Source organism: Miscanthus floridulus, chromosome 9 (genome assembly GCF_019320115.1).
Source record: "Miscanthus floridulus cultivar M001 chromosome 9, ASM1932011v1, whole genome shotgun sequence".
NCBI classification, from domain to species: Eukaryota; Viridiplantae; Streptophyta; class Magnoliopsida; order Poales; family Poaceae; genus Miscanthus; species Miscanthus floridulus.
Window position 1 is genome coordinate 103,610,521 of NC_089588.1, and position 25,407 is coordinate 103,635,927.

Consider the following 25,407-nt stretch of genomic DNA (forward strand, 5'->3'; position numbering starts at 1 on the left):
GTTCCGATAGCCATGGTCACTGCGCAGGCTAAGTGACTGGGCGTCAAGACTTTCGGCGTGAGTCATGACTTCTGACACCAAGAGTCACCTATTCTACGTACTCGTGAAGTGCTAGAGTGTCTCTCTTTTTATTTTATTTTTATACTTGAGCACTCTATCTTCCTCAAATCAACTAAGTTTGCATTCCTCTTTATAGTACGGCATACCTAAACTCAAAAGCATAAAATGTAAACTTGAAGATCCGCTTTGAGTTCGACGCCTTTTAACACTTTAAGAATTGAGGGATACCATTTTATCTTTATCAACTCTTGGAATCTTTCATGGGACTAATAGCTGCGACATATTTTATTAAGATCACATTAGTCCCTAATTTGGATGTCATGAATACACCCAAACCCACATAGGGGGCAAATGCACTTTCATATTTGAAAGCTTGCACATATACATGGATTAGAAGTTTGGGAGAGTAATAGCGACCAAATGATGCTAAGGTGTAAAGAATGGACCTTTGAAGCGTGATACCAATCGGAGTTGCCATTTGAACACCATCCTTAGCACCATGATTTGCTAGATACCACTTGAAAAAGCACAAAGAACTAGATACCTCGTGAGATCAAAATTATAAGCAAGGTTCTAGTACTACTTATAAGAACAATTCAAGTGTCTAGCTATCTTATGCATGCTAGTTTTTCATTTCATAAAATATTTTCTATGATCTAGCATACACCACACAAGCTTAGATAGGGAATTTTGAACTTGTGTCATGCAAGCAAACATATGTAATGCACATACAAATGCAATATACAAGCTTATGAACTTGCTCCCTCTACTTGTGCTTTAAAATTTTAATTGGTCCCCTTACAATGTCATTTCATATGTTTGCTCCCCCTATCTTACTATCTTTATGAATTTCTCTCCCCTTTGTCAACAATTAGCACAAAAGGTGAGCTCAAATTTTAGATAGGTTGGGGTGAAACCATATGAAGTGAGGATCATTTTTCCATATTTGGTCCAAACTAGATTACTTGCAAAATATATTTAACTCGGTTTGATACAAGGGCAAGCTTCTTCACACCTCCAAATAAGGGTTATCATGCACCATGTTGAGTTAAACACTTATAGCTTATTTTCTAGATCAAATACTATGTTCACAAGCCTACAAACATTTCATATGCTACCACTAGATCATTTCAAGCACACAAGCTATAGTTGTACCATACAAGCATCAAATTCATTTGATTTTCATGAATGAGCCTAAGAGATGATGGGAATGACTAGATGCACTAAATAAGTCCTTAGCAATGGATGAATGACATGTCAATCAACTTTACCTTGCTTTGCTCGAAGGAGAGGCATGTCATATAATGGGGGTGCATCAACACATATTTGAGAAGTCAAGTATGTTCAATTCATTCCTTAGCTTGTGAAACCTCTTCTCATCAAGTGGCTTGGTGAATATATCGGCAAGTTGATCATCGATGCCCACACTCTCAATGCAAATGTCCCCTTTTTGTTGGTGATCTCTAATGAAATGATGGCGGCCATCTATGTGCTTTGTTCTTGAATGTTGAACCGGGTTGTTGGTGAGCTTCACGGCACTCTCATTGTCACATAGCAATGGCACTTGCTTGATTTTGATTCTAAAGTCACTCAAAGTAGCCTTTATCCAAACTAATTGAGCACAACAACTACCGGCCAAAATATACTCCACTTTGGCGGTTGAAAGTGCTATACTATTTTGCTTCTTTGATGACCAAGACATAAGTGATCTTCCCAATAGTTGACATGTGGCCGATGTGCTCTTTCTCTCAACTTTGAACCCCGCATAATCGGAGTCCGAATATCCAATCAACTCAAATCTTGCTCCCTTGAGATACCACAATCTAATATTTTAAGTGTGCTTCAAGTACCTCAATATTCTCTTTGTTTCCTTCAAGTGACTCTCTCTTGGTGAGGCTTAAAATCTAGCACACATGCTGTCGGGGACCAATACTAGGGTACTCGAAGAGGAGCTAATAACCATCAACATTGATTCATCCGAGTAGTCAAGAGCGCGACCACAGCTCCAACTGACCCCTAGGTGCGCAAACTCTGCCTCGCCTGACCCCTGAGGGTTGGCTCTGCCTCGCCCGACATCGAGGCCATGGGCTTCGCCTCACCCGACCCACGAGGGTTGGCTCTGCCTCGCCCAACACCAAGGCCACGGGCTCTACCTCGCCTGACCCCTGAGGGTTGGCTCCGCCTCGCCTGACCCTGAGGCCATGGGCTCCGTCTTGCCCGACCCCTGAGGGTTGGCTCCGCCTCGCCTAACACCGAGGCCGCGGGCTCCACCTCGCCCGACTCTTGAGGGCTGGCTTCGCCTCGCCTGACCTCTGAGGGCTGGCTCCATCTTGCCTGACCCCTGAGGGTTAGCTCTGCCTCGCTCGACACCGAGGCCATGGGGGTCCGCCTCGCCCAACCCTTGAGGGCGGACTCCGCCTCGCCTGACCTTTGGGGGTGGGCTCCATCTCGGCTGACACCAAGGCCACGGGCTCCTTCTCCCCCAACCTCTAAGGGCTGGCTTCGCCTCGCCCGACCCTTGAATTTGGGCTCTGCCTTGCCCGAGCCTTGGGTTTGTGCTCTACCTCGCCCGACCCCGAGGCTCGGGGCTCTGTCTCGCCCGACGAAGACCCATACCGCCGCTAACCACTCTAGGTCCAAGCGTATGGGCCTAGGTCAAAGCTCTGATGCCAGGGAAGAGACTGGCATGCCTCAATGTGGCCCATGTCCCACGATGGGCCTTACCTGGGGTTTCACGTTAGGAACAGCGTCGGGCATACCGATGCTGTTCTGCCTAACCCTAGTACGGACACTGACAGGCACGTCAGTTCATCGCGATGTCCGCCAGGACAGAGTGGAGCACCATGACTGGGAGATGACACCTACGCATGGTGCCAGTGACGGATAGGGCCATGATGTGGAGCTATCCCTGTTGATGTCTACAGGGTCAATGGGACCCACGTGAGGGAAAAAGAAGGACCCGGCAATTCTAGGGGTCTTCTTCTCCTTCTCATTCTCCACTTTTGCCTCGACTGTAACTCATGCTTTCCCTTGGCCTATAAAAGGGAAAGCAGAACGTCCTATGAGGGGAACTCAAATCGATCGTATCACAGCATATCACATCGATTCGGACTCGAACCCCGAATGAATTAGAACACACAAGCACATAGCAGAGAAGTGACCGAGCCCTCGGCGCCCATTCGCTCCTCTAACCAGAGACTTGGGACCTATCCCTGTCTCGACCGTTTGTAACCCCTACTATGAACTTTCAGTGCTAGTAACACGAGCAGCAGCAACGAACTAGACGTAGGGACGTTCTGCCCGAACCAGTATAAACCTCGTGTCCTCTTAGCACACCATCCGGACCAGACACGTAATATTAGAAATTTACTAGCCGGTGGCAACTCAAAACACCGACACATGTATACACTAAACATCACATCCACCCTTGATGCGGGCGCATAGAGTAGGCTTCCAATCATAGACCCCTCAAACTCACTTGCCATTATCTTTCCAAACTTCTCACAAAAATCTTGATTGGTTGATCCAAATATTATATCATCCACATATATTTGCAACACCAACAAGTCATTGCCTAGCTTCTTGGTGAAGAGAGTGGTGTCAATCTTTCCCATCTTGAATCCCTTAGAGAGTAGGAAATCCCTCAATCTCTCATACCATGCTCTTGGTGTTTGCTTTAATCTATACAAAGCCTTTCTCAACTTATAGACAGGGTTGGGTTTCTTTTCACCTTCACAACCGAGAGGTTGCTCAACATACACAAGCTCATTGATGTACCCATTGAGAAATGCACTCTTCACATCCATTTGGTACAACTTGATATTGTGGACACAAGTAAAGGCTAACAAGATCCTAGTTGCTTCCAATCTTGCAACCGGGGCATATGTTTCTCCAAAGTCAAGACCTTCAACTTGAGTGTAACCTTGAGCCACTAATCTTGCTTTATTTCTTACCACTATCCCATCTTAATCTTGCTTGTTCTGAAAGACCCACTTTGTTCTAATCACATTATGATCCTTAGGCCTCTCAACTAACTCCTATACTTGATTTCTTGTAAAGTTGTTTAGCTCTTCATGCATAACATTTACCCAATCAACATCGAACAAAGCTTCATCTATCTTCTTAGGTTCAATGGATGACACAAATGAGAAATATTTATAAAATAATGCCAATCTTGATCTTGTTTCTATACCTCTTGAAATATCACCAATAATAGAATCCAATGAATGATCTCTTGCAATATTGGTTGGTTCGAGCACTTGCACTTGATTGCTTGCATTTGATTGATCACTTGGTTGAGATGATAAACTAGCCACTTGTTGTTGATCTTGCACTTTGTCATCACTAGTACTAACTTGATCTTGATCATGAGAACCACTAGCTTGCACATTTGAGTTAGAAAGCACTTGATTCTTGTCATCTTCAACATCATCACCTCTCTAGGCTTTATGTCACCAATGTCCATATTCTTCATTGCATTGACCAATTGAGTGTCTCTCACATCATCTAGATTCTCATCTTCCTCTTGAGAACCATTAGTTTCATCAAATTCCACATCATGAACCTCCTCAAGAGTACCACTAGCCAAATTCCAAACTCTATAAGCCTTGTTAGTAGTTGAGTAACCAAGCAAGAAACATTCATCACATTTCTTCTCAAACTTGCTCAATCTTGTGCCTTTCTTCAATATGTAGCTTTTGCAACCAAAAACCCAAAAGTATGCAATGTTGGGCTTTCTATCATTCAAGAGCTCATAAGGTGTCTTCTCTTTCAATGAGTGACAATAAAGTCGGTTGCTATAGTAGCAAGCGGTGTTGATTGCTTCGGCCCAAAATGAATGACTCATATTATACTCACTCAACATTGATATTGCCATGTCAATCAAGATTCTATTCTTTCTTTCAACTAGACCATTTGATTGAGGAGTGTACTTGGTCGAGAATTGATGCCTAATTCCAAACTCATCACACAAATCATCAACTCTTGTGTTCTTGAATTCACTTCCATTGTCACTTATCACTTTTCTTGATAGTTGTTTCAAACTCATTGTGAATTCTCTTGATGAATATCTTGAAGGTTGCAAACGCATCACTCTTGTCAATAAAAAAGAACACCCATGTATATCTAGTGAAATCATCTACAATTACAAATCCATATTTGTTTCCACTATTGCTAGTGTATGTGATTGGTCCAAATAAGTCCATGTGTAACAACTCAAATGCCTTAGATGTGCTCATCATGCTCTTCTTAGGATGTGTGTTACCAACTTGCTTTCTGACTTGACATGTACTACAAAGCTTATCCTTCTCAAACGTGACATTCTTCAAACCTCTAAGTCATACTTGATCAACATGTTCAATTGTTTCATTCCAATATGACCAAGCCTTCTATGCCATAACCAACCCATGCTAGACTTAGTGAGCAAACATGTTGACAATTGAGCTTCTCTAGCATTAAAATCAACCAAGTATAGATTCTCATATCTAAATCCTTTGAATATCAAGTTAGAGCCATCTACACTTATGATCTCTACATCATCCACACCAAATATGTACTTGAAACCAAGATCACACAATTGAGCTACCGACAATAGGTTAAAGTTCAAGCTCTCTACTAGTAGCACATTAGAAATGCTCAAGTCATTGGATATTACAATCTTACCAAGACTTTTGACCTTGCCTTTGCCATTGTCACCAAATGTGATACTATCAATCCCATTGCTCTTATTTTCATTGATTGAATTGAACATCCTTGAATCACCGGTCATGTGTTATGTGCACCCACTATCAAGCACCCAATGCCTTCCTCTAGCTTTATAATTAACCTACAAAAGAAGATCAATTCATTTTAGGTACCCAAACTTGCTTGGGTCCTTGAATGTTAGTTACCAAGATCTTTGGTACCTAAATAGCTTTCTTCTTTGAACCCACAATTGGTGTACCAATGAACTTAGCCTTCACACCATTAGCACCCTTAACAAGCATGTAATAAGAATCAAATCTAATTGAGGATACATTAGGTTGCTTATTCTTGTTAGTCTTGCAATATTACTCTATATGCCCAACTTGTTTGCATCTATTGCAAAACCGACCATTGCCCTTCACAAAGCTAGCTTTGGAAGTGACAAAGGTTGCCTTGCCTTTCTTGGGGGTATAGCCTAATTCCTCCTTATTGAGAGAAAACATTTTGCTACCCAAGCACTTTAGCAAGCGGACATCTCCACCATAGGCATTGCCTAAGGCACGAGTGAGCTCATTCACCTCCTTCTTGAGGGTCTCATTTTCCACCATTAGTGAGGTATCACAAGTGAAACCATCACTAAAAGGTGAAGTGGAAGTAGAAGTGCTACAAGAAGGGTTAGTGGGAGCAACAACAATGGACTTATAAAAAGATTCATCAATAATATCATATATTAGTCCCACATCACACGACATAATCACTTGCTCCTTCTTGGCTTCCTCCTTCTTGACTTGCTCAATGAGAGAGGAGTGAGCCTTTTCAAGCTTAGAGTGAGCTTTGACAAGCTTCTTATGGGCTTCCATTAGCCTCTCATGAGTGGCATTGAGCTCATCAAAGGATTGCTCAAGAAATTTGACTTTCTTGCGCAATTCTTTGCACTCCTTTCTCTTCATCTCAAAGCAAGTGTGTACTTGCTCCCACATGTCCATGAGCTCCTCCTTGGTGTACTCCTCCTCACCATCATCATCACTCCTATAAGCATCACTTTCACATTTATCATCATCACTCACATCATATTTTATCTTGATAGGCTTTGCCACGAGGCATGTCGATGGAGTGTCGAAGATGGAAGGCTTGTTGTTGATGGCGATGCTTGCTAGTGCTTTCTTGATAGATTTCTTGACGTCATCACTAGAGTCATCACTATCCGAAGAGCCATCACTATCCCAAGTGACCACATAGCCTCCACCCTTCTTCTTCTTTTGGAAAGTCATCTTCTTCTCCTTCTTATCCTTCTTATGCTTCTTCTTCTTATTCTCATCATTGTCACTATTGTAGGGATAATCTGCTACAACGTGATCTGGGCTCTTGCACTTGTACCATCTCCTCACATATTCCTTATTGTGATCTCTTCTCTTTCTTGCACCATAGCCCTTCTTCTTTATGAACTTGCCCATCTTGCTCACAAAGAGAGCCATGTCCTCATCATCAATATCACTAAGATCTTCATCATCACTTGATACTTTTTTGGACTTGCCCTTGTTCTTGGATGATGAGCTAGCCTTGAATGCTACACTCTTTTTCTTCTTGTCTTCATCTTCCTTCTTGTCATCCTTGTCAACCCCCTTCCTTTCCACACAGTATGTCTCTTGTGTCATGACATCACCTAGTACTTGGTTATGGGTGATCTCCTTCAATCCTCCTCTTATGATAAGCAATCTCAACATCTCAAATCTTGGAGGTAGGCACATCAAGAACCGATGAGAGACATCATCATCATTGATCTTCTCTCCCAATACCTTCAAATCATTAACAATCACTTGCAATCGATGGAACATCTCTGAAATGCTCTCATCATCCTTCATCTTGAAGCTTGCCAACTTGTCCTTCAGAATGTACAACTTAGCACTCTTCACCATCGGTGTGCCCTCATATGTTTCCTCCAATCTCTTCCACACCCCATTAGCTCTATCACAATCCTTGATTTGCTCAAACACCATAGAATCAATGGCATTATATATGGTGTTGAGAGCCATTGTATTGCATTGCTTGTTGATCTTGTCTTGGTTGGTGAGATTGTCAGGATCAATGATATCATAGTCACTCTTGGTCACATCCCACACTTGATCATTGATTAAACCAAGATACATCTCCATCTTTCTCTTCCAAAAATCATAGCATATGCCATCAAAGAACAGTGGTTGGCCTCCCACATGGTTGAACACAACTTGAGCCATAATTTGACACCGAGGTTGTTAAGCCTTTAATCAAATGGTGACCACGGCTCCGATACCACTTGAAAGGTCCTAATATGGCTAGAGGGGGGGTGAATAGCCTATTTAAAAATCTACAAGATCACTAGAGCAATTTGATTAGTATAACAAATAGCGAAATACAAACTTGCTCTAGCTCTACATGGGTTGCAAGACACCTATCCAACAATTATAGTTACTATAATCACTAAGCACACAATTGGCTAAGTCACTACTCACTAAGAGCTCTCACACTTGCTACACTAAAAAGCTCCACTAGATGAACTTAAGCTACAAAGCAAGCTCTCAATTCTACCTACACTAAAGAGCTTGCTACAACTAGTTTGTGAGAATGTAAATGAGTGAGTAGGGTGATTATACCGCCGTGTAGAGGAGTGAACCAATCACAAGATGAATACCAATTCAATCACCGGGAGAATACCAAAGGGCAAGAGACAACCAATTTTTCTCCCGAGATTCACATGCTTGCCGACACGCTAGTCCCCGTTGTGTCGACCAACACTTGCTGGTTTGGCAGCTAAGAGGTGTTACACGAACCTCGTCCACACAATTGGACACATCAAGAACCTACCCACAAGTGATGTAACTCAATGACACGAGTAATTTACTAGAGCTACCTTGCGGAGCTTCGCTGGGGAAAGTGCAAGACCCCTCACAATCACCGGAGTCGGCCACGAACAAGCACCAACTCATGCCAAAGCTCCGCCGCTGCTCCAAGCCATCTAGGTGGCGGCAACCACCAAGAGTAACAAGAAATCCGCAGCCACAACGATCCCCAAGTGCCACTAGATGCAATCACTCAAGCAAATGCACTTGAAATCACTCACAATCTCACTATGATGATGAATCAATGATGGAGATGACTGTGAGGTGTTTGCCTAGGCTCACAAGCATGCCAAGTATGTCAAAGTGTCAAGAGAAACATCCCCAAGCCAGCTAAACACTATATATAGATGCCCCCAAAGGAATAGAGCCATTAGGCTCTCACTGCAGCATTCCACGGGGCGACCAGATGCGCCGGTCAGGAGTGACCAAACGCACGCCTCCTGCGTCTGGTCAATAGATCGCCGCCACGTGGAAGAGCTTTAAACCTCACGTGTTAGATCTTAACGGTCAAGTCTCATCGCTCGCATAGTTAAGTTATGACCGAACGCGCCTGAGCAGTGACCGGACTCGGTGCCGCTTAGGATCCGGTCGTTTCCAATAAGCTCCACGAGGCGTTTTCTCTTGACCGAACGCGTCAGGTCAACGTCGACCTGACGCACCCTAGCGTCCGATCAATACATAGCTCCTTCCTGCGCGCAAGCTAAGCTGACGTCATCGTACATCACGCAACACCTGACGTAGCCTCGGTGCGTCCGGTCGCGCCACCGCGCCGCCTTTCGACTTGTGATCGGACGCGCCGGTCGGACAAGCCTAGCGTCCGATCGTGCCTCGCCACTCTCTGTCAACTTCGCGCCACAGTTTAAAAATTGACCGGACTCAGCTAGCCAGTGTCCAGTCAGGACGTAGGCAGCGTCCGGTCACTGCAGCTCCTCCTTTTCTTTTTCTAAGTGCACAACCACTTTACCCTTGCTTCCAACTTGCTAACCACAAAGTGTAGAACTTGTGTGCACGTGTGTTAGCATTTTTTAAAGTATTTTACAAGGGTCAAAGTTAGCACACTAGGTTTCTAAATGCATATGCAAAAGTCATGTCACTTAATGGTACTCGATAAACCATTTAGCCAAAGATTTCCCCTCTTTATAGTACGGCTATCGATCCTAAACGTGATCACACTCTCTATAATGTCTTGATCACCAAAAACAAAACCTATCTTATACCTTTGCCTTGATCTTCTCGGTTTTTGTTTTTCTCTTTATTCTTTTCCAAGTTGAGCAATTTATCATCATCACATATGGTCATCTCAACATTTCATATGATCATCACCATCTCTTGAGTGTCACTGTGCTCCACACTTGGATTGCACTAACCTAGCTCATATCATAACTCATGATAAAGGTTAGAGCTAAATTTCATCAAAAATTCAAAACCAAACTAGGGCTTTTACCGTCTCGGTTAATAAGCATTAACCGAAGCGGTTTTCTTACAATGCCCATCTCGGTTAATGTATTAATCGAGGCGGTTGCGTTAAGACAACCGTGTCGGTTAATAAGCATTAATCGAGGCAGTTCGTTATAGCCCGCCTCAGTTGAGTATTAACCGAGGTGGTTGCTGGCCCGACTGCCCTGCCTCGAATAACCGAGGTGGGCAACCAGGCCGCCCGTCTCCGAGCCCCATTTTGAAACGCCGCGCAAAAGATTCTGTGTAGTAGTGTATTCAGCTAAGAATTAGCTAAACTGTTAGCTAAACTTGTTTGAATTTAAGAAACTAAGGGTCTGTTTGGTTGTGCTGTTTTTTTACCAAAGACTTAATTCCAAAACAGCTTCATGGGTGAAGCTGTTTTTATTCTCCTCTCACTAAGACATGAATTAAGATGAAGCTGAAAAAAAGTAGCTTATCCCAACTCTCTCTCTCCCATTTCTCTCTCTCATACATGCATAAAGCTACTGGTGAAGCTGTTTTGCTAAACAGTTTTTTTTTCAAAAAAATCTCAGCTTCACCTATAGAAAGTTGCTCATGAAGTTGGTTTAAAAAAATAGCTTTATTAGTGAAGCTGAGCTGTGCCAAACAAAGCCTAAGTATTAACAGCTGTGCCAAACAAAACATAAGTATTAATAGCTTTACTAGCCATTATGTCCGCCTGGTTTCCTGGGCCCTGTTCCACGAGTGTTTTTTTTTTCAATAATGTAATCCTTCCTATCTCACCTATTTTTTTTTTATCCAGACATGGCCTAATCTAAACTTATTTTTAGCCATAACTAGTAACTAGTTATGTGTATCAAACTGACTCTTAATATCCAATATAGTCCGGACTAGTAACTAGTCAAATATTTTCAAGCAAGCTCTTAAAATCATGTTATTAATTTGAAGAAAACAAGGAACCGACTTTATACCTAGCACAATCCAAAGCCAACATATAAACACACACACACACATGTGAAAAATGGGGTTCGCGATTATCATTTCACGTGCAAACCACACATGTAGAACCCAGGTAGGCTCAGTAAAATGTGGTGGTGCTCGGTCGCCTCAAGATCGATCCCATTTCCATATATTGAGGCAGGTGTCTGACCCAAATTTAAGATGACTCCATGCTTTTCATCGTCCTATAAACAAATCGTTGAGGCCTCTCTGACCCAAATTTAAGATGACTCCATGCTTTTCATCGTCATATAAACAAATCGTTGAGGCCTTGTTTGTATGTAGTCGAATTTGCATCAATTCACATGTGTTGAGGTGTATTGAAGTAAAACTTAGTTTAAGTTCCAATTTAATCTACTGCAACACATGTGAATTGAGGTGAATCCGATAACATCTAATCTCATTTTCAGCCCTTGAGGTACTATATAAGCTCACGCCAATGAAAAAGCATCGATACTTTTAGTGGCGGGTGGTCAAGAATATTGGTAACCAGCTGCAGCCCTTTTCTAAGCCTGAAGGCACCAAGAGAAACGATCAACAATGCCCCTTTTTTCATTTTGGCCTTTTGGGACACGATATGAACAAGCAATTCTACAAAACAAAAGAAAAGTTAAGTGGCGCAAATGGTCTCAGCAAGAATCCGGCGACGGCAGACGGTGCATGAAGCATTGACAATCGACAGTGGATTACATGTATCTCCGGTGGCATTACCATGAACGCCATTGCCGAGTACTTGGACCTCTGGCGCACTCTACAAGATGTCATCCTCAACGACCAGCCGAACAGAACGATTTGGCATTGGACTCCGGATGGGATCTACACTTCCAAATCAGCATACATGATGCTTCACGCTGGCTCAGCCAAGTTCAGAGGACATCGACTCATTTGGAAGACGTGGGCTCCCCTGAAAGTGAAGGTGTTCCTATGGCTAGCATTCCGAAGATGTCACTGGACGGCTGACCGGCGGGCAAGGCATGGACGTACTGGAGGCCAGGCAAGAATGCTTCCTATGTGATCAAGCACAAGAAACAATTGAACACATTATCTCTTCCTGCCCATACTCAAGGGAGGTGTGGTTTCATATCTGTCGGACCCTGGGCACACAGCTACCACCGGCGACGAACACTATCATTAGCTGGTGGAGGCGCCTGAGGCAAGGAATGGCCAGCAGCGGCGTGGATTCGACTATCTGTTCTCGCTGGTTTCTTGGAACTATGGAAGGAACGCAACGCAAGATGTTTCAGGGAGGCCTCCACCACACCGGTGAACGAGCTGTTGGCACTCATAAAAGTCGAGGCAGATCGCTGGATCTTGGCAGGGGCGCACGGACTCGCTAGTTTAGCATGCGGGGCTTATATAGCGGCTGCACGGTGTGTCTTAGACCCTCTGCAGTGTATCGCCTGAGTGCTGCTTCAAGTGGAGAGAGAGTTTTTAAGCACCACCTCACACACTGCAGGGAGTGTTGCCAACGTCAGAAAATTAGGGAGCGAAGCAAGTACGTGCGTCGGTGCCCAAACCGTCGAAAGAAGTATTTTATTCATTGCAGATTGATTCTCTCGCGTAGTGCCACAGGCAGCATACGTAGTTGTGCTATTGTTTATTGCTTGTGGGATCCACTAAGAACAGTAGGAAGTGAAGCTACACACTGCAGGAAGGAACTGAACGAAGCATCGCTGTGAGTTGGCAGAAATGAACAGTATTAGGCAACACTCACGCTGTGGAAGGCCTTAGTAGTTCAGGAAAAATGTAATCTTCAACTGTGCCTCGGCCTTAGGCCAATTATGTAACTTAAAACTCTATTCCTCCTTAATACAATGATACGTAATTCTTTCGTGTATTCGAGAAAATTAAAAAAGGAGGACATATCTTGTGTGAAACTAAAGATATATATTAAATGAATTTTGATTTATGTATGCACCTCTGTGTGTGTGTTTTCTCGTTTTCACGAAGAGTGTGCGTGTCTTGATAACTCTTAATTTCTTATCTACTCCTGTGACTTGTCCATGCATTTTTTTCCCTCGACGCCCTTTTCACTATTTCAAATGTAACATTTACCCTTTTTGTGAGACTGTATTCTGCTGGGCTGAAACCTGGAAACATACGTTGACGCAACTTTCCGTTTGACTGCCTTTCGTGCTCCCGCAAAGAAATGTACCAAAAGTAGTACATGCAGAGTGACGTACGTATGTAGCTATATATTATTCATCAGAATTCTGACCCTTTTTACCGTTGACCATCTGCGGCAGGATTGGTGGCAGGACGACCAAGTTTGACTCTGAAAAGTCTGTGTTGATCAAGTCAAATATCTACGGAGTACCACTTACCAAAACCACATGTCACTATGTCAGTGCGTAACTGTAGCCAGAATCTACTGCCAGCGTAACTTCGTCACTGAAGTTCTACTGCTTGCTAGCATCGGATATCGAGTAAACACGGCACGACCCCCCCCCCCCCCCCCCCCCCCCCCCCAACATGTGCTATCCATCCGATACAACAAAATTGGTTGCATAGCCGGTAGATTTATCTTCTTCTTTTGAAACGGAAAATGTTCCGGTAGACTGGGGGTATTACCAAAAAGGATAATCCAAATCCATGCTTACTTGTTTAGGTGGTGTTTAAATTAAGGAAGTAAAGTTTAGGGATGTTACATCGGGGTATTACATAGGAGTGTTCGGATAATAATAATAAAATAAATTACATAAGTCCTCAGTAATCCGCGAGACGAATTTATTAAGCCTAATTAATCCGTCATTAGCACATGTTTAATATAGCACCATATTGTCAAATCATGGACTAATTAGGCTTAAAAATTCGTCTCGCAAATTGGTCGCAATCTATGTAATTAATTATTTTTTAGTCTATATTTAATACTCCATACATATGTCAAAACATCCGATGTGATAGGGAGTAAACTTTAGGGGTATTTAATATGGATATACTCCATTTCTTTATTCATCTATCTAATCTACAAGTTCCGGGAAGAAGAAATTAAAATTCGTTGGCGTGCAAGGTGTAAACCACCGGTGACGTGACCAGACACCCCGAAATAAAATACTTAGGAGAGAGGAGACTAAGAAACAACATTATATGTGCGAAGCTTATTTAAAAAGCTTACGAGACTTTTTTCCGTGGCAATACTTAACTAACATCGTAGATTGCTAGATCCTTGGATGTTGGCACGGGCATGAATAGTGGAGAAAGAAAATAGCGTGTGGAAAGAGCTAGCTCCCGATCTAGTGCCACCAAATCTTGGAGGTCAAAAGTCAATTTTGAAGCTTGAAACAGTCCAAAACGGAACGGATGTACTCTGGGTAGTTTAGTTAAGGACTTTAGGGCCACTCGTGCCTTTTTCTAAGCAAAAAAAAGATTTATTGGATAATGGATTACTCAATTTTTGTTTGGTGGATACATGTTCCTCCATAATGTTTTGGACATAATAAAGATATAGAATTATAGATTTTACATAACCTATTTTTTGGCAAATCACTCAGACACTTATACATTCATGCACATTCATCCCTGTAAAGTGTAAGCGCACACAAACACGTGCTATTCTATGAGCACCCCCCAAAGAATGAACCAATAAATCTCGAGATCAATGAAGTGTGTTTATTCTCGATGAGAACTCGTATACTACTAAAAGAACAACACCATTAAATACTAAAACATATCTAGAAAAAAAAATTGCAAGCATCCATGGTATTACGTCAAGAAACTTGGGTAGGACAGGTTCTACCAACTGAGCTATCATGGGTTGAAAGCATATAACCAATGTGTACGTTGGCAAAGGACGACCCAATATTTTTATGAAATAATTACTAATCTTGTGCCATTCAATTTTGCAGAACCATTTCGTTGTTATTTGTTGCAACCACCCAATTTACCTATCGCTACTTGTGAAATATTAACGGTCACAACCAATGCGTACGTTGGCTGTAAATGACCACCCCGCGTACGCGATTCCTTTCCCTCCCCCTCGTGCGCCACCGCAACCGAAACCGCGTGCGCCACCGCCGCTCTCGCCGACTCGCCGCCCGCCGTCCACGCTCGCGCCGGCCCGTGCACTCATCACGGCCACGTAGTAAAACCGTAAAACCAACCCCAAAAAAAGTGCTACTGCCACCCCGAAAGAAGTATAGCAGCGAAAAGAAAAGTCATGTCGCGAGCAAACGTGCCACTCATGGCATTGGGCGACCGACTCTGGTCTGGTGGAGCCTGCCTGTGGCCTGGCCTGGACCAGCGGCGCAGGCACTACGGCCGGCCATCCCGGCCCCAGTGAGTGACGCCGCACGACGCCATCGCACGCACCAGGCACCACACCAGCACTCGGCGGCAGTGGGCAGCGGCAGGGGGGCCCAACGCTACGCTACGACCACACGACACGGGATTCCGACGCGATTAGCCGCGTGCTTATCCGGCGGATACGGCTAGCCGCCCTTGATGATCCTTGGTTAACACGGGACGGGAGCTCTACTCTGTCTCTGCGTTCTGCATCGTCGTGTTCGCGACAGCGAAGGAAGGAAGGGGGAGTTGGTAGTAGATCGATAAAGGGCGGCGTCTTTCTTTCCCATCTTTCCTCACCAAAGCGATACTAGAGAGAAGGGGATCACAGACAGCAGCGGCCGCAGCACAAAAGCGTTCGGGGCTTTGGATTCCCAGCAATTCCGTTCCAAAGCAGGAGCCTGCCGAATCGCGGGACCCCGCCCGCGCCGGACCGCCTGCGCACACCGCACAGCGCACGCCTACTCCTCTTCCTCCCTCCTCTGTCCCCTCGAACCGTCCGTCACCCTCTCCCGCCGCAGCAGCAGCGAGAGCCGAGCGAGCAAATCTTGGGGGGCTTTCGCACCCGCTCTCCCCGGTGCTTGTGGCTGGTGGTGGATTCGCTCCCCTTTTTCTTCTCCGGGTCGGGTTGGGTTGGATTTGGTTGCGTTGCGAGGTGAGGTGTGGTTGGGGGTGTGAGAGGAGAGCTCGCTCGCGCGCGCGCGCGCTCGGGTGGCGGAGTGGTTACTACTTCCCCGCTTGGCTTCTTGCTGGTGCTGCGCCCGCCCCGCTGAGCCGTGTCGTGCCATTAAAGCCGGCGCCTTTGGGTTTCTCTCTCCACCTCTCTCTATCCGCCCCCGCTCTCCCACTCCCCTCTCCCTCTCTAGCTGCAGATTGGTGCCTGCCTGCCTTCCCCCTCTTGCTGCGGTCGGTGGTTGGGGCCTGGTTCCGCCGCCTGCTCGGGAGCCTCCACCAGGGCTCCGAAGTCCAAAGCCGCCGCGCCGCCGCCTTCCCGTGGCGCACCCCCTCGGGAATTCTTGCCTTCTTGGGTTCGAATCTCGTCGCCGGTCCCCGCCACGCGGCTGGCGCCGGGGTTTGATTCGCGGCGTTTCTTGCAAATTCGGGGTGATTTGGGCCCCTGGATGGCGAGGATTTGAGTGGATTCGAGGGGAACAAGTGGAGGTGGAGTTCTGATTTGGTTCGCCACTTCGCCGTGGTATGTGCCATGAGGAAGCTCTTCTTCTCCGAGTCCGCCTGCAAGGAGACCAAGCTCCACTCCGCGCCCCACTCATGGTTGCCCCTGGAGAGGGGGAAGCTCTCCAAGTTCTCCGGCCATGCCGCTGCCGGCTCCTCCATGTAAGCCCCCGCCCGTCGCTTGCTCTGCCGTACCTGATTTCCGGACTGATTTCTCAAGATGTGCTCGTGTATGCCTGAATTGTGTTTCACAAGACTCGGTCTTTTGGGTACTGATGTCGATTTCGCTGTGAAGAAGAATTGGCTGATTGAGATGTTCGCCCTCTTCTGTCTGTGCTGCAGAGATTCCTTGATGAAGATGCCGGAGCCGGCGGTGCTTCCGCACTTCAAGCCCGCAGACTATGTCGACATACTGTCTCAGATACATGAGGAGCTGGAGTCCTGCCCTCCTGACGAGAAGTCCTGCCTGTACCTGCTCCAGTTCCAGGTCTTCCGCGGCCTCGGCGAGGCCAAGCTGTCGCGGAGGAGCCTCCAGTCCGCGTGGGAGAAGGCGAGCACCATCCACGAGAAGCTCATCTTCGGGGCGTGGCTCAAGTACGAGAAGAAAGGGGAGGAGGCGATCGCCGACCTGCTCAGCTCGTGCGGCAAGTGCTCGCAGGAGTTCAGGCTGCTGGATTTCGTGTCGCAGGTCTCCACTGGGTCACATGTGATGAGCTATGATGATGATGATGAGTCTGATGAGTTTTGGGGCTCTGCGGTGGTTCATTTCCGGATAAGAGATGATATGATTGCATGCGATCGACGGAAGCTCGCGGCTCTGTCGACTCCACTGTATGCAATGCTTAACGGTGGATTTAGGGAATCGTATCTGGAGGTCATTGACATGTCTAGAAATGGTATCTCCCCTATTGGCATGAGGGCCATCAGTAAATTCAGCCTATCAGGAAGACTACCATACTTGTCGGCTGATGCTATCTTGGAGATGCTTGATTTTGCCAATAAATTTTGCTGCAAGGGCCTCAAGGATGCATGTGAGCGAAAGCTTGCTTCTTTCATCTCTTCAAGGCAAGATGCTATAGACTTCATGGAGTGTGCTCTTGAGCTTTGCTGTTCCATCCTTGCTGCTTCGTGCTTGCAAGTGCTCTTGAATGAGCTTCCAGAGTGCTTGAATGATGAACAAGTGGTTCGGATATTCTCCTCTGCAAATAAGGCACAGAGATTGACAATGGTTGGCAATGCATCTTTCTCCCTGTATTGCCTTCTTAGTGAAATCTCCATGAGTACCAATCCAACATCGGATGTCACTGTAAGTTTCTTGGAAAAGCTGGTAGAGTCGGCATCAGATTCTAGGCAGAAGCAGGTGGCCTTACATCAGCTGGCATGCACCAGATTTCTAAGGAAAGATTACCCTGAATCTGAGCGCCTGTTCAATGCTGCCTTTTCTGCCGGCCATCTCTATTCGCTAGTGGGTTTGGCTAGATTGGCGTCTCTGAGGGGTAATAAGCATTTTGCTCTCAAGTTGCTAGACTCTGTTATGTCATCTCGGCGGCCTCTTGGGTGGATGTATCAAGAGAGAGCACTATATTTGGAGGGTGATAACAAGTTAGAAAATCTTAACAAGGCTACTGAGTTGGACCCTACTCTTACATATCCCTATATGTTCCGAGCTGCATCTTTGATGAAAAGGCAAAGTGTTGAAGTTGCATTGATGGAGATAAACCGGATCCTTGGATTCAAACTGGTGCTGGAGTGCTTAGAACTAAGGTTCTGTTGCTACCTTGCCCTTGAGGATTATAGGGCTGCCTTATGTGACGTGCAGGCAATCCTCACTCTTGCCCCAGATTATCGTATGATTGGTGGCCGGGTTGCTGCCAAGCAGCTGCGAATGCTAGTGCTAGAGAATGTAGAGCAGTGGACAGCTGCTGACTGTTGGATGCAACTTTATGATCGCTGGTCGTCTGTGGATGATATAGGGTCCCTCTCTGTTATATATCAAATGCTGGAGTCAGATAATGCCAAAGGAGTTTTGTACTTTAGGCAATCTTTGCTTCTTCTCAGGTAAATAAATTAATTTATGTTATTGCTTATAGAAGAATAGTTTGCCTAATCCAGTATTATAGAGTAACACAATAATGGTCATAGTAGATGCTCATGCTATTGCACATGGTTTGGCAACTTGGTGTCTTGGCATGTATTGCACCTACTAGTATCATGGGTCTGAAAGCTGGAATGTTCTCACATGTTTGTCTTGTCAGCATGTTTGCACAGGTCTTCTTTAGGTGCCGTTCGGCTGGTCACAAAAGCCGGCTTGTTCGGCTTCTTTTTTCAGCCAGAACAGTGTTTTTCTCTCGCAATAATTCAGCCGGAACAGTGTTTTCCAGCCAAATTCAGCCCAACGAATACTGCATGTTTTTTATGATATCGCTATTTGGGGTGTTAGGATTGATATGGTTTCATTTTGTGCTATCAGATTAAACTGTCCTGAGGCGGCAATGAGGAGTTTGCAGCTTGCTCGTGAGCATGCTGCAAGTGATCATGAAAGGCTTGTCTATGAAGGATGGATATTGTATGATACTGGCCACTGTGAGGAAGGACTGCAGAAAGCGGAAGCATCAATTGCAATACAAAGGTCATTTGAGGCATTTTTTCTGAAAGCTTATGCTTTGGCTGATTCGAGTCTTGATCCTTCGACCTCAGCAACAGTCGTATCACTTCTAGAACATGCATTGCGGTGTCCCTCAGATAGACTTCGGAAGGGTCAGGTAAGGGCTCTTTTTTTCCCTCCGCATCATTTCCTGAATTTCACTTAGCTAAGTGGACCATGAATGCACAGGAGCCGTTGTCCTTTTTCTGCCTTGGCATGCTGCATAATGTTGGGATTTAAGACATCTTGTACCAAAAACAGGAATATAGTTGCCAGTTGCCACTATTTATTTTTCCTAGACTTTCATCATTCTCCTTGGAAAATATAAAGTGGAAATTTATTGCTACATTTGTTGAGTAGTCGCTTTTTTGGGGGTAGAGAGGGGTCTTAGATTCTTGCTATTGCTTTCATTCTTCACCTACGCATTTGTTCAATTGCCAGGTGTTGCTAAATTTTGTTAGGAAGTTAAGATGTCCTATTTATTCATTGACCATTGTTGCATTAAGTATGGGAATGTCAGTCTCACTCTTAAAAATGGTTGTCCTGTTTCTCCTAACATGGCAAATGATGAACTGGACTCTTGGGTACACTCTAAGTTTAATTTTATTTCCTGCCAAGTAGTTGGCCTGTTAGCTAAGTTAGAGCATCCAATATCATCACTATTACTGGAAATTTCCACTTTAACCCTACAGATAAATGAAGCACTCCTGTCAATGGCTAATGAAAAGATTTTTTTTTTTTTAAAAAATACATGAACTTGAGGAACTGCCCTGTGTATGTCTCTTTGTCATTCTAGTTTGAGATGTGCGTAACTGCAACTTACTGATAATTATCTAACATCTTGTAGGCTCTAAACAACCTTGGAAGTGTTTATGTGGATTGTGGAAAGCTAGACCTGGCAGCTGAATGCTACATTAACGCCCTAAAGATTGGCCACACCAGAGCGCATCAAGGCCTTGCAAGGGTTCATTTCCTTCGGAACAACAGAGCAGGTGCATACGGTGAAATGACCAAGTTGATAGAGAAGGCCAGGAACAATGCATCAGCATATGAGAAGAGATCTGAGTACTGCGACCGGGAGCTGACAAAAACGGACTTGCAGATGGTCACCAAACTCGACCCTCTGCGAGTCTATCCCTACAGATACCGTGCTGCTGGTAAGCACCGCTTCCTGCTGCATGGCATATCCAGTTTCTTATAATTTTAGTATGACAAAGCTTGGACGTGATGTGATCCTAGGCCACCAGATTGAAAGCAGATTGAAACAGAATATAAAATTCTTGACACAGTAGTTTATAATAATTGTTAATAGACGTAGCTCATCTGCTCAACTTATAGTGGTTCGTGCTACTTTAACGAACCAACTACTCTGGTTCCTGACATTAGCTGGTGAGAAGTCAATGTAGTCTGCCATTGTCTATGTTCAACTTGGTCAGTAGGTGTAACAACCATAATATTCTTCATTCAGTCCATGAATTAGCTCATCTGTTCACTGTTCTGTCGCCTCATTTGCTGACGCAGACTCTTTCCTAATTTGATTCTGGTGCTCAGTGCTGATGGACAACCACAAGGAGAAAGAGGCCATCGCAGAGCTGACCAAGGCAATCGCCTTCAAGGCGGACCTGAACCTGCTCCACCTGCGCGCGGCCTTCCACGAGCACATCGGCGACATCTCGAGCGCCCTCCGGGATTGCCGCGCGGCCCTCTCGGTGGACCCCAACCACCAGGAGATGCTGGAGCTTCACCACCGGGTGAACAGCCAGGAACCCTGAGCGAGCGCCCCATGGTGTACATACAGGACAGGAGCCCTCATAGCCATACCAGTGTATGTTTTGTACCATACACACAGCAGATCAATGTAAGGATAGTAGAGAGCCAGTTTAGGTCCCTCCCTCCTCGCCTTGCAGAAAACCAAATACCCCATTCCTTGTGTCCGTAATTAGATATGTTGTTTGCTATAGCCTCCCCTCAGTAAGTTATTGTTGTCGGTTGTGATTAAGCCTCCTAATTGTACCCGCCATATGGCCCACCAGCCCATGCTGCCAGAATCAACAAGTTTTGACTGTACCATGTGTATGTAAATGAAATGGGAAAAAGGATGAATGGAAGCTTTTGTCGGCGCGAAACTGTCAAGCCTGCAGGCAACTTGCCGCTGAATGATTGCACATGTGCAGGTTTATGCTTTTGGTTGGTGATTTATCTGGATTGTTCTTTGTTTAATGCTAGTACCCATCAGTCAGGATTACTAGCATGCAGTCATTATTGCACTGATTGGGGGTGAAGACTGAAGGAGAGCAATGGCTGACAACAGCTTCTGAAAATGAATGGTCAATGGGTGAGGACTGGGGACAGGGCAGGGCATCACTTTCTGAGGCTGAATGGTCCATGAATAGTGAATCGGAACGTCTCCCTAGTGACGGGAACGGGACAAATCGTAGAATTCCTTTTACCAGCACTTGCCACTTTGTGTTGGTGGTGTGCTTGAATGTGACGTTTGGCTACTCTGAATTGACTGATGCATCAGGGATTAGCATGCAGTCACTGACGACGACACATTGGATGATTTACATATATGAAGTAAAAAGAGGATAAAGATTGCTCGGACAAAACCTAGTGAGAAGCGACTTTCAGCGTCATCCTTTCCCACCCTCATTTACATCTTACAAGTAGGAGATCCGCCTCGAGCTGATGTTCTGAAAATTCACACAAATTCTTCTCTAAACAGGCACTGTAGCTACTCTCCGTAGCTTTGTCCGTGCCCTTATCATCTTTCTGTTTTTCGTCGATCCGTTCACATATTTTCGTTGGTTTGCCGAACAACAGTCTCAACAAATACGATCCCATGCGTGTCCTATCACCAAGATCTCCTACACAAATTGAAAATGGGAAAGAAGCTAAGGTGCGTCAATTAGGTGATTGGTGTAACCATCCAGGCACAAATGACAAAAGTTCAAGGCCTTTCGCTGGCTTTCTTCGTGCCCAACTGCCGGTCGCCAAATGTCGAAAACGTCAAGAATACTCACATCATGGGGGTAGCGGCCGCCCCCAACTTTTGTGGTGGAGTTTCGGCGGCAAGCTTCCCTGCGACCTGTGAGAGGTACATGAAGAGAAAACGATGTGAATGCGTCGAATGTTTCACGGGTGACGGTGCCTGTCGGATGAGCATGCGATGAGAACCAAGTGAGGATAAGAACAACTAAGGTGATGATGATAAGTTGTTCGTAGCATCGGCTTCTCGAGCACAAAAACAAGTTTTAAGATGAGACTTTAATTAGCAAAAGAGGACGACCTTTTTGGAATGCGATATCCTTTGCAGTTGTACTATCCTGTTTTTAAGTTAATGAAAATAAGGCATAAGCTACTTTGATTTGCTGGACATCTCCTAGTGCACAGCCTTTCTGTCTTTTTGTGCCCTTTGATTATCGGACTTGCTAGCGTCTGGGTGTCCGATCTGTACCGCTAGCATCAGACGGCGCGCCTGTTGCACACCCGTGAGTACGCGGGATTCGCTCGCAAAGGCTGGACCGCCTCGCGTCGCTCCTTTCCCGTGCGAATGCCCGTCTGCGCCCGCTCTGCTTCCGGACCGCCCGAGCCCATGTGGGTCTCAGTCACCTGCTCCGCCTGTGGATGCGCACCGCGGATGCATCTGCCGGCCTCAGGCGCCCGCACAGTGACCCACAGCGGTGCCCAGCAGCTGCGGCAGGTGGGTCCCATTACAACATGTGCAACACCAAATCTACTTTAGCAACATCCAAATGAAACACTTGCAACATACGTCCGAAACAACTGAAACACTTGCAACATACGTCTGAAACATTAGGAAAACACGTGTGTAGCCATTGCAAACATATGCAACATCCACATGAAACACTTGCAACATACATATGAAAACACCTGAAACACTTGAAACATATGCTTGCAACATGCATGTATATGCAACATCCAGATCTACTTTTACAACATCTAGATGAAACAATTATAACATATGTCTGAAACAAATAAAACATTTGAAACATATAATTGAAACATACGTTATAGACATTGCAACATGTGCAACTTTCTGATCTACTTTTGTAACACCGATATAAAACACTTGCAACATACCTCAGAAACATCTGAAACACTTGAAACATATGTTTGCAACGTGCACTTTCAACGCAACAGCTCCTTACCGCTTAGGAACGGAGGCTCGTCGGCGCGTGGAGTTCATCGGTGTAGAGCCCGCCGCACCGGTGGAGAAGGCCGTGGCGGGTTGCACCGGTGGAGAAGGCAGACCACTTGCTGGAGAAGGCTGTGAGGCGGAGTGGGGCGCGCGGGAGATGGAGCGTGGCACGGCGTGTGACCCCGCATGGCGCGGGATGAGGGAGCCGCGTGGCATGGGATCGATGGGGGCGCGCGAGGGATGGAGTGAGCGGACGGCACGGTGATTTCTGTGGTCTGGGAAGCGGCTTTCGGGCGAACGGACGCCTTATTCCAAACATCTCCGTTTCATTATTTGTGAATCACCATATATGTGGACATTTTGTGAGCCCGCCAGTCAAATCATGAGCATTGCAACTACTAGTACGAAAGCACTGCGGGGGTGTTCGGCTGCAGCAAAAAGCAGCAGCTGCTGCTTGATGCTACAGTAATTTATGAGAGAAGCAAATAGCTGCTGCAGCTGCTGCTTTTCTCTTGCAGCCGCTACAGTTTTTTTGCACCCACACGTATGCGAAAAGAAATACACACCACTACCAATATACTCCATAAAGTTTTAAGGGTACTGTGTCAGTTCTGCACATACTATTTTGACTTTTAGCCAGAAATTTTGCAAAAGTGCATGTTCCTATATTTGCTACACATTTGTTTGTTTCTATTTTCAAGAACGCAAGAGTGGTGGACTCACATGCACCCTATGTTTGTTTTTGGAGTCTTTTACGTATGTGCCATTATAAAAGATTGTAATTTCCTACAAGCTACTAAAAAGTTCGAGCGGTCATAGCTTCCATCGTCGAAAACTTTTTTTTGCCCTTTACGCCATTCCGTCCACTTTTGTCTCTAATGGTGTTAAACTACGGTGAGAAAAGTCTAAAATACCCTCTCGTCTCAACGCCGTGCAAAAGTTTTTCATTCCTCTGGTGCCACTGATCGACCTCCGCCACTGCCACCGCCACGTCTTCAGGCTGCATGGTAGCGCGACGCGTACAGTACTTAAGCTACCACACCCGATGATTAACTACTAGCTAGCTCGCTAATCACTCGTTGCCATGCATATATATGCACGGTCATCGTATATAATTCATCGACCACAACGGTCTCTCTCTCTCTACCATTACTAATTAACGGTTCCGAGTATAGCCCGATCATCTGGCGCCTTGTACTGGTTGATGGAGGCGCCACACGGGCGAGGGTAGTCCATGAGCTTGTCGAACGTGCCGTCGGGCACCACCCGGATCTCCAGCGGCCCGATGGAGCGGTCGGTGGCGCGGCCCTGGCGGTAGACGCTGTTACGGGCCTCCTCCACCTCGAACACCGCCGCGGCACGGGCGTCGCCGTGGCCGCGCGCGCCCCAGAACAGCACGTAGTGGCCCGGGATGGTCCCGGCGTCCGCGTAGCTCGCGTGTACCCCACACGCGATGCGCCGAACGGGGCCCGCTGCACCGCGCCGTTCATCGCCGCGTGCAGCTCCGCCTCGTCGGTCTTGTCGGAGTCGATGCGCGCTCAGGACCACACGTTCTTGCGGCGCCTGAAGTTGAACACGATCTCGTACACATACCGTGCCCGAGGTCGCGCTGGTGGTCGGGCTTGCCTGCGTCTCCTAGATGCAAGTGGCGCGGCCAAGCCGCTAACCCGCTGGGCTAACCGCGCCGCAACCCCACGCAGTCCCGCGCCGCAAGCCCGCAAGATTGGAACGGATTGATGTGGCTCGTCCACGTAGCCCGGCGGCGCCGCAACGACCCGCATATCCCGACGGCGTCCTGGAGCTCGGAAACGCGCGCGCATGGCGCACTCCACTGCTCCTGGTCTGAACTTTTACGGTGTCGACTTCTACCACCGGCGCCTTCCGCGCAGACTATGGCGCTGCCTTGCATTTTTCTACGCTCTATTGGCTTTCCATGTCCAATCGTTGAAGCAATAGCAGAGGTATCGGAGTCGTCGAGTCGATGCAGAACAACACAATGGCGACGAGATGAAGAGCAGGAGGATGCTCACCACGCCGCCGCGCCGCCACGGCGAGCAAGAGTTTCACCCAGACGCCGACGCCGGGGACGAGCACTGATGGAGGCTACTACT

General features: G+C 46.1%; 1 protein-coding gene and 1 pseudogene across 1 annotated transcript; one reads left to right on the top strand and one right to left on the bottom strand.

Annotated features, from left to right (window-relative positions):
* Positions 1-15,471: 15,471 nt before the first annotated feature.
* On the top strand, positions 15,472-21,251 carry LOC136484040 (ETO1-like protein 1). The gene is made up of 5 exons (XM_066481209.1): positions 15,472-16,652; positions 16,833-18,548; positions 18,961-19,252; positions 19,982-20,291; positions 20,686-21,251. Exons 1-5 carry the CDS (start codon positions 16,522-16,524, stop codon positions 20,904-20,906), a joined length of 2,670 nt encoding a protein of 889 aa, XP_066337306.1. The 5' UTR covers positions 15,472-16,521; the 3' UTR covers positions 20,907-21,251.
* Positions 21,252-24,448: 3,197 nt separating this feature from the next.
* Positions 24,449-25,205, bottom strand: LOC136480464 (probable indole-3-acetic acid-amido synthetase GH3.1; annotated as a pseudogene).
* Positions 25,206-25,407: the final 202 nt, after the last annotated feature.

Excerpts from the sequence above, each read along its gene's own strand:
- LOC136484040 (XM_066481209.1), top strand. The coding sequence starts at position 16,522 with ATGAGGAAGCTCTTCTTCTCCGAGTCCGCCTGCAAGGAGACCAAGCTC. Across the intron at positions 16,653-16,832 it reads GCCGCTGCCGGCTCCTCCAT|AGATTCCTTGATGAAGATGC; the intron begins GTAAGCCCCCGC and ends TCTGTGCTGCAG. Across the intron at positions 18,549-18,960 it reads CAATCTTTGCTTCTTCTCAG|ATTAAACTGTCCTGAGGCGG; the intron begins GTAAATAAATTA and ends TTGTGCTATCAG.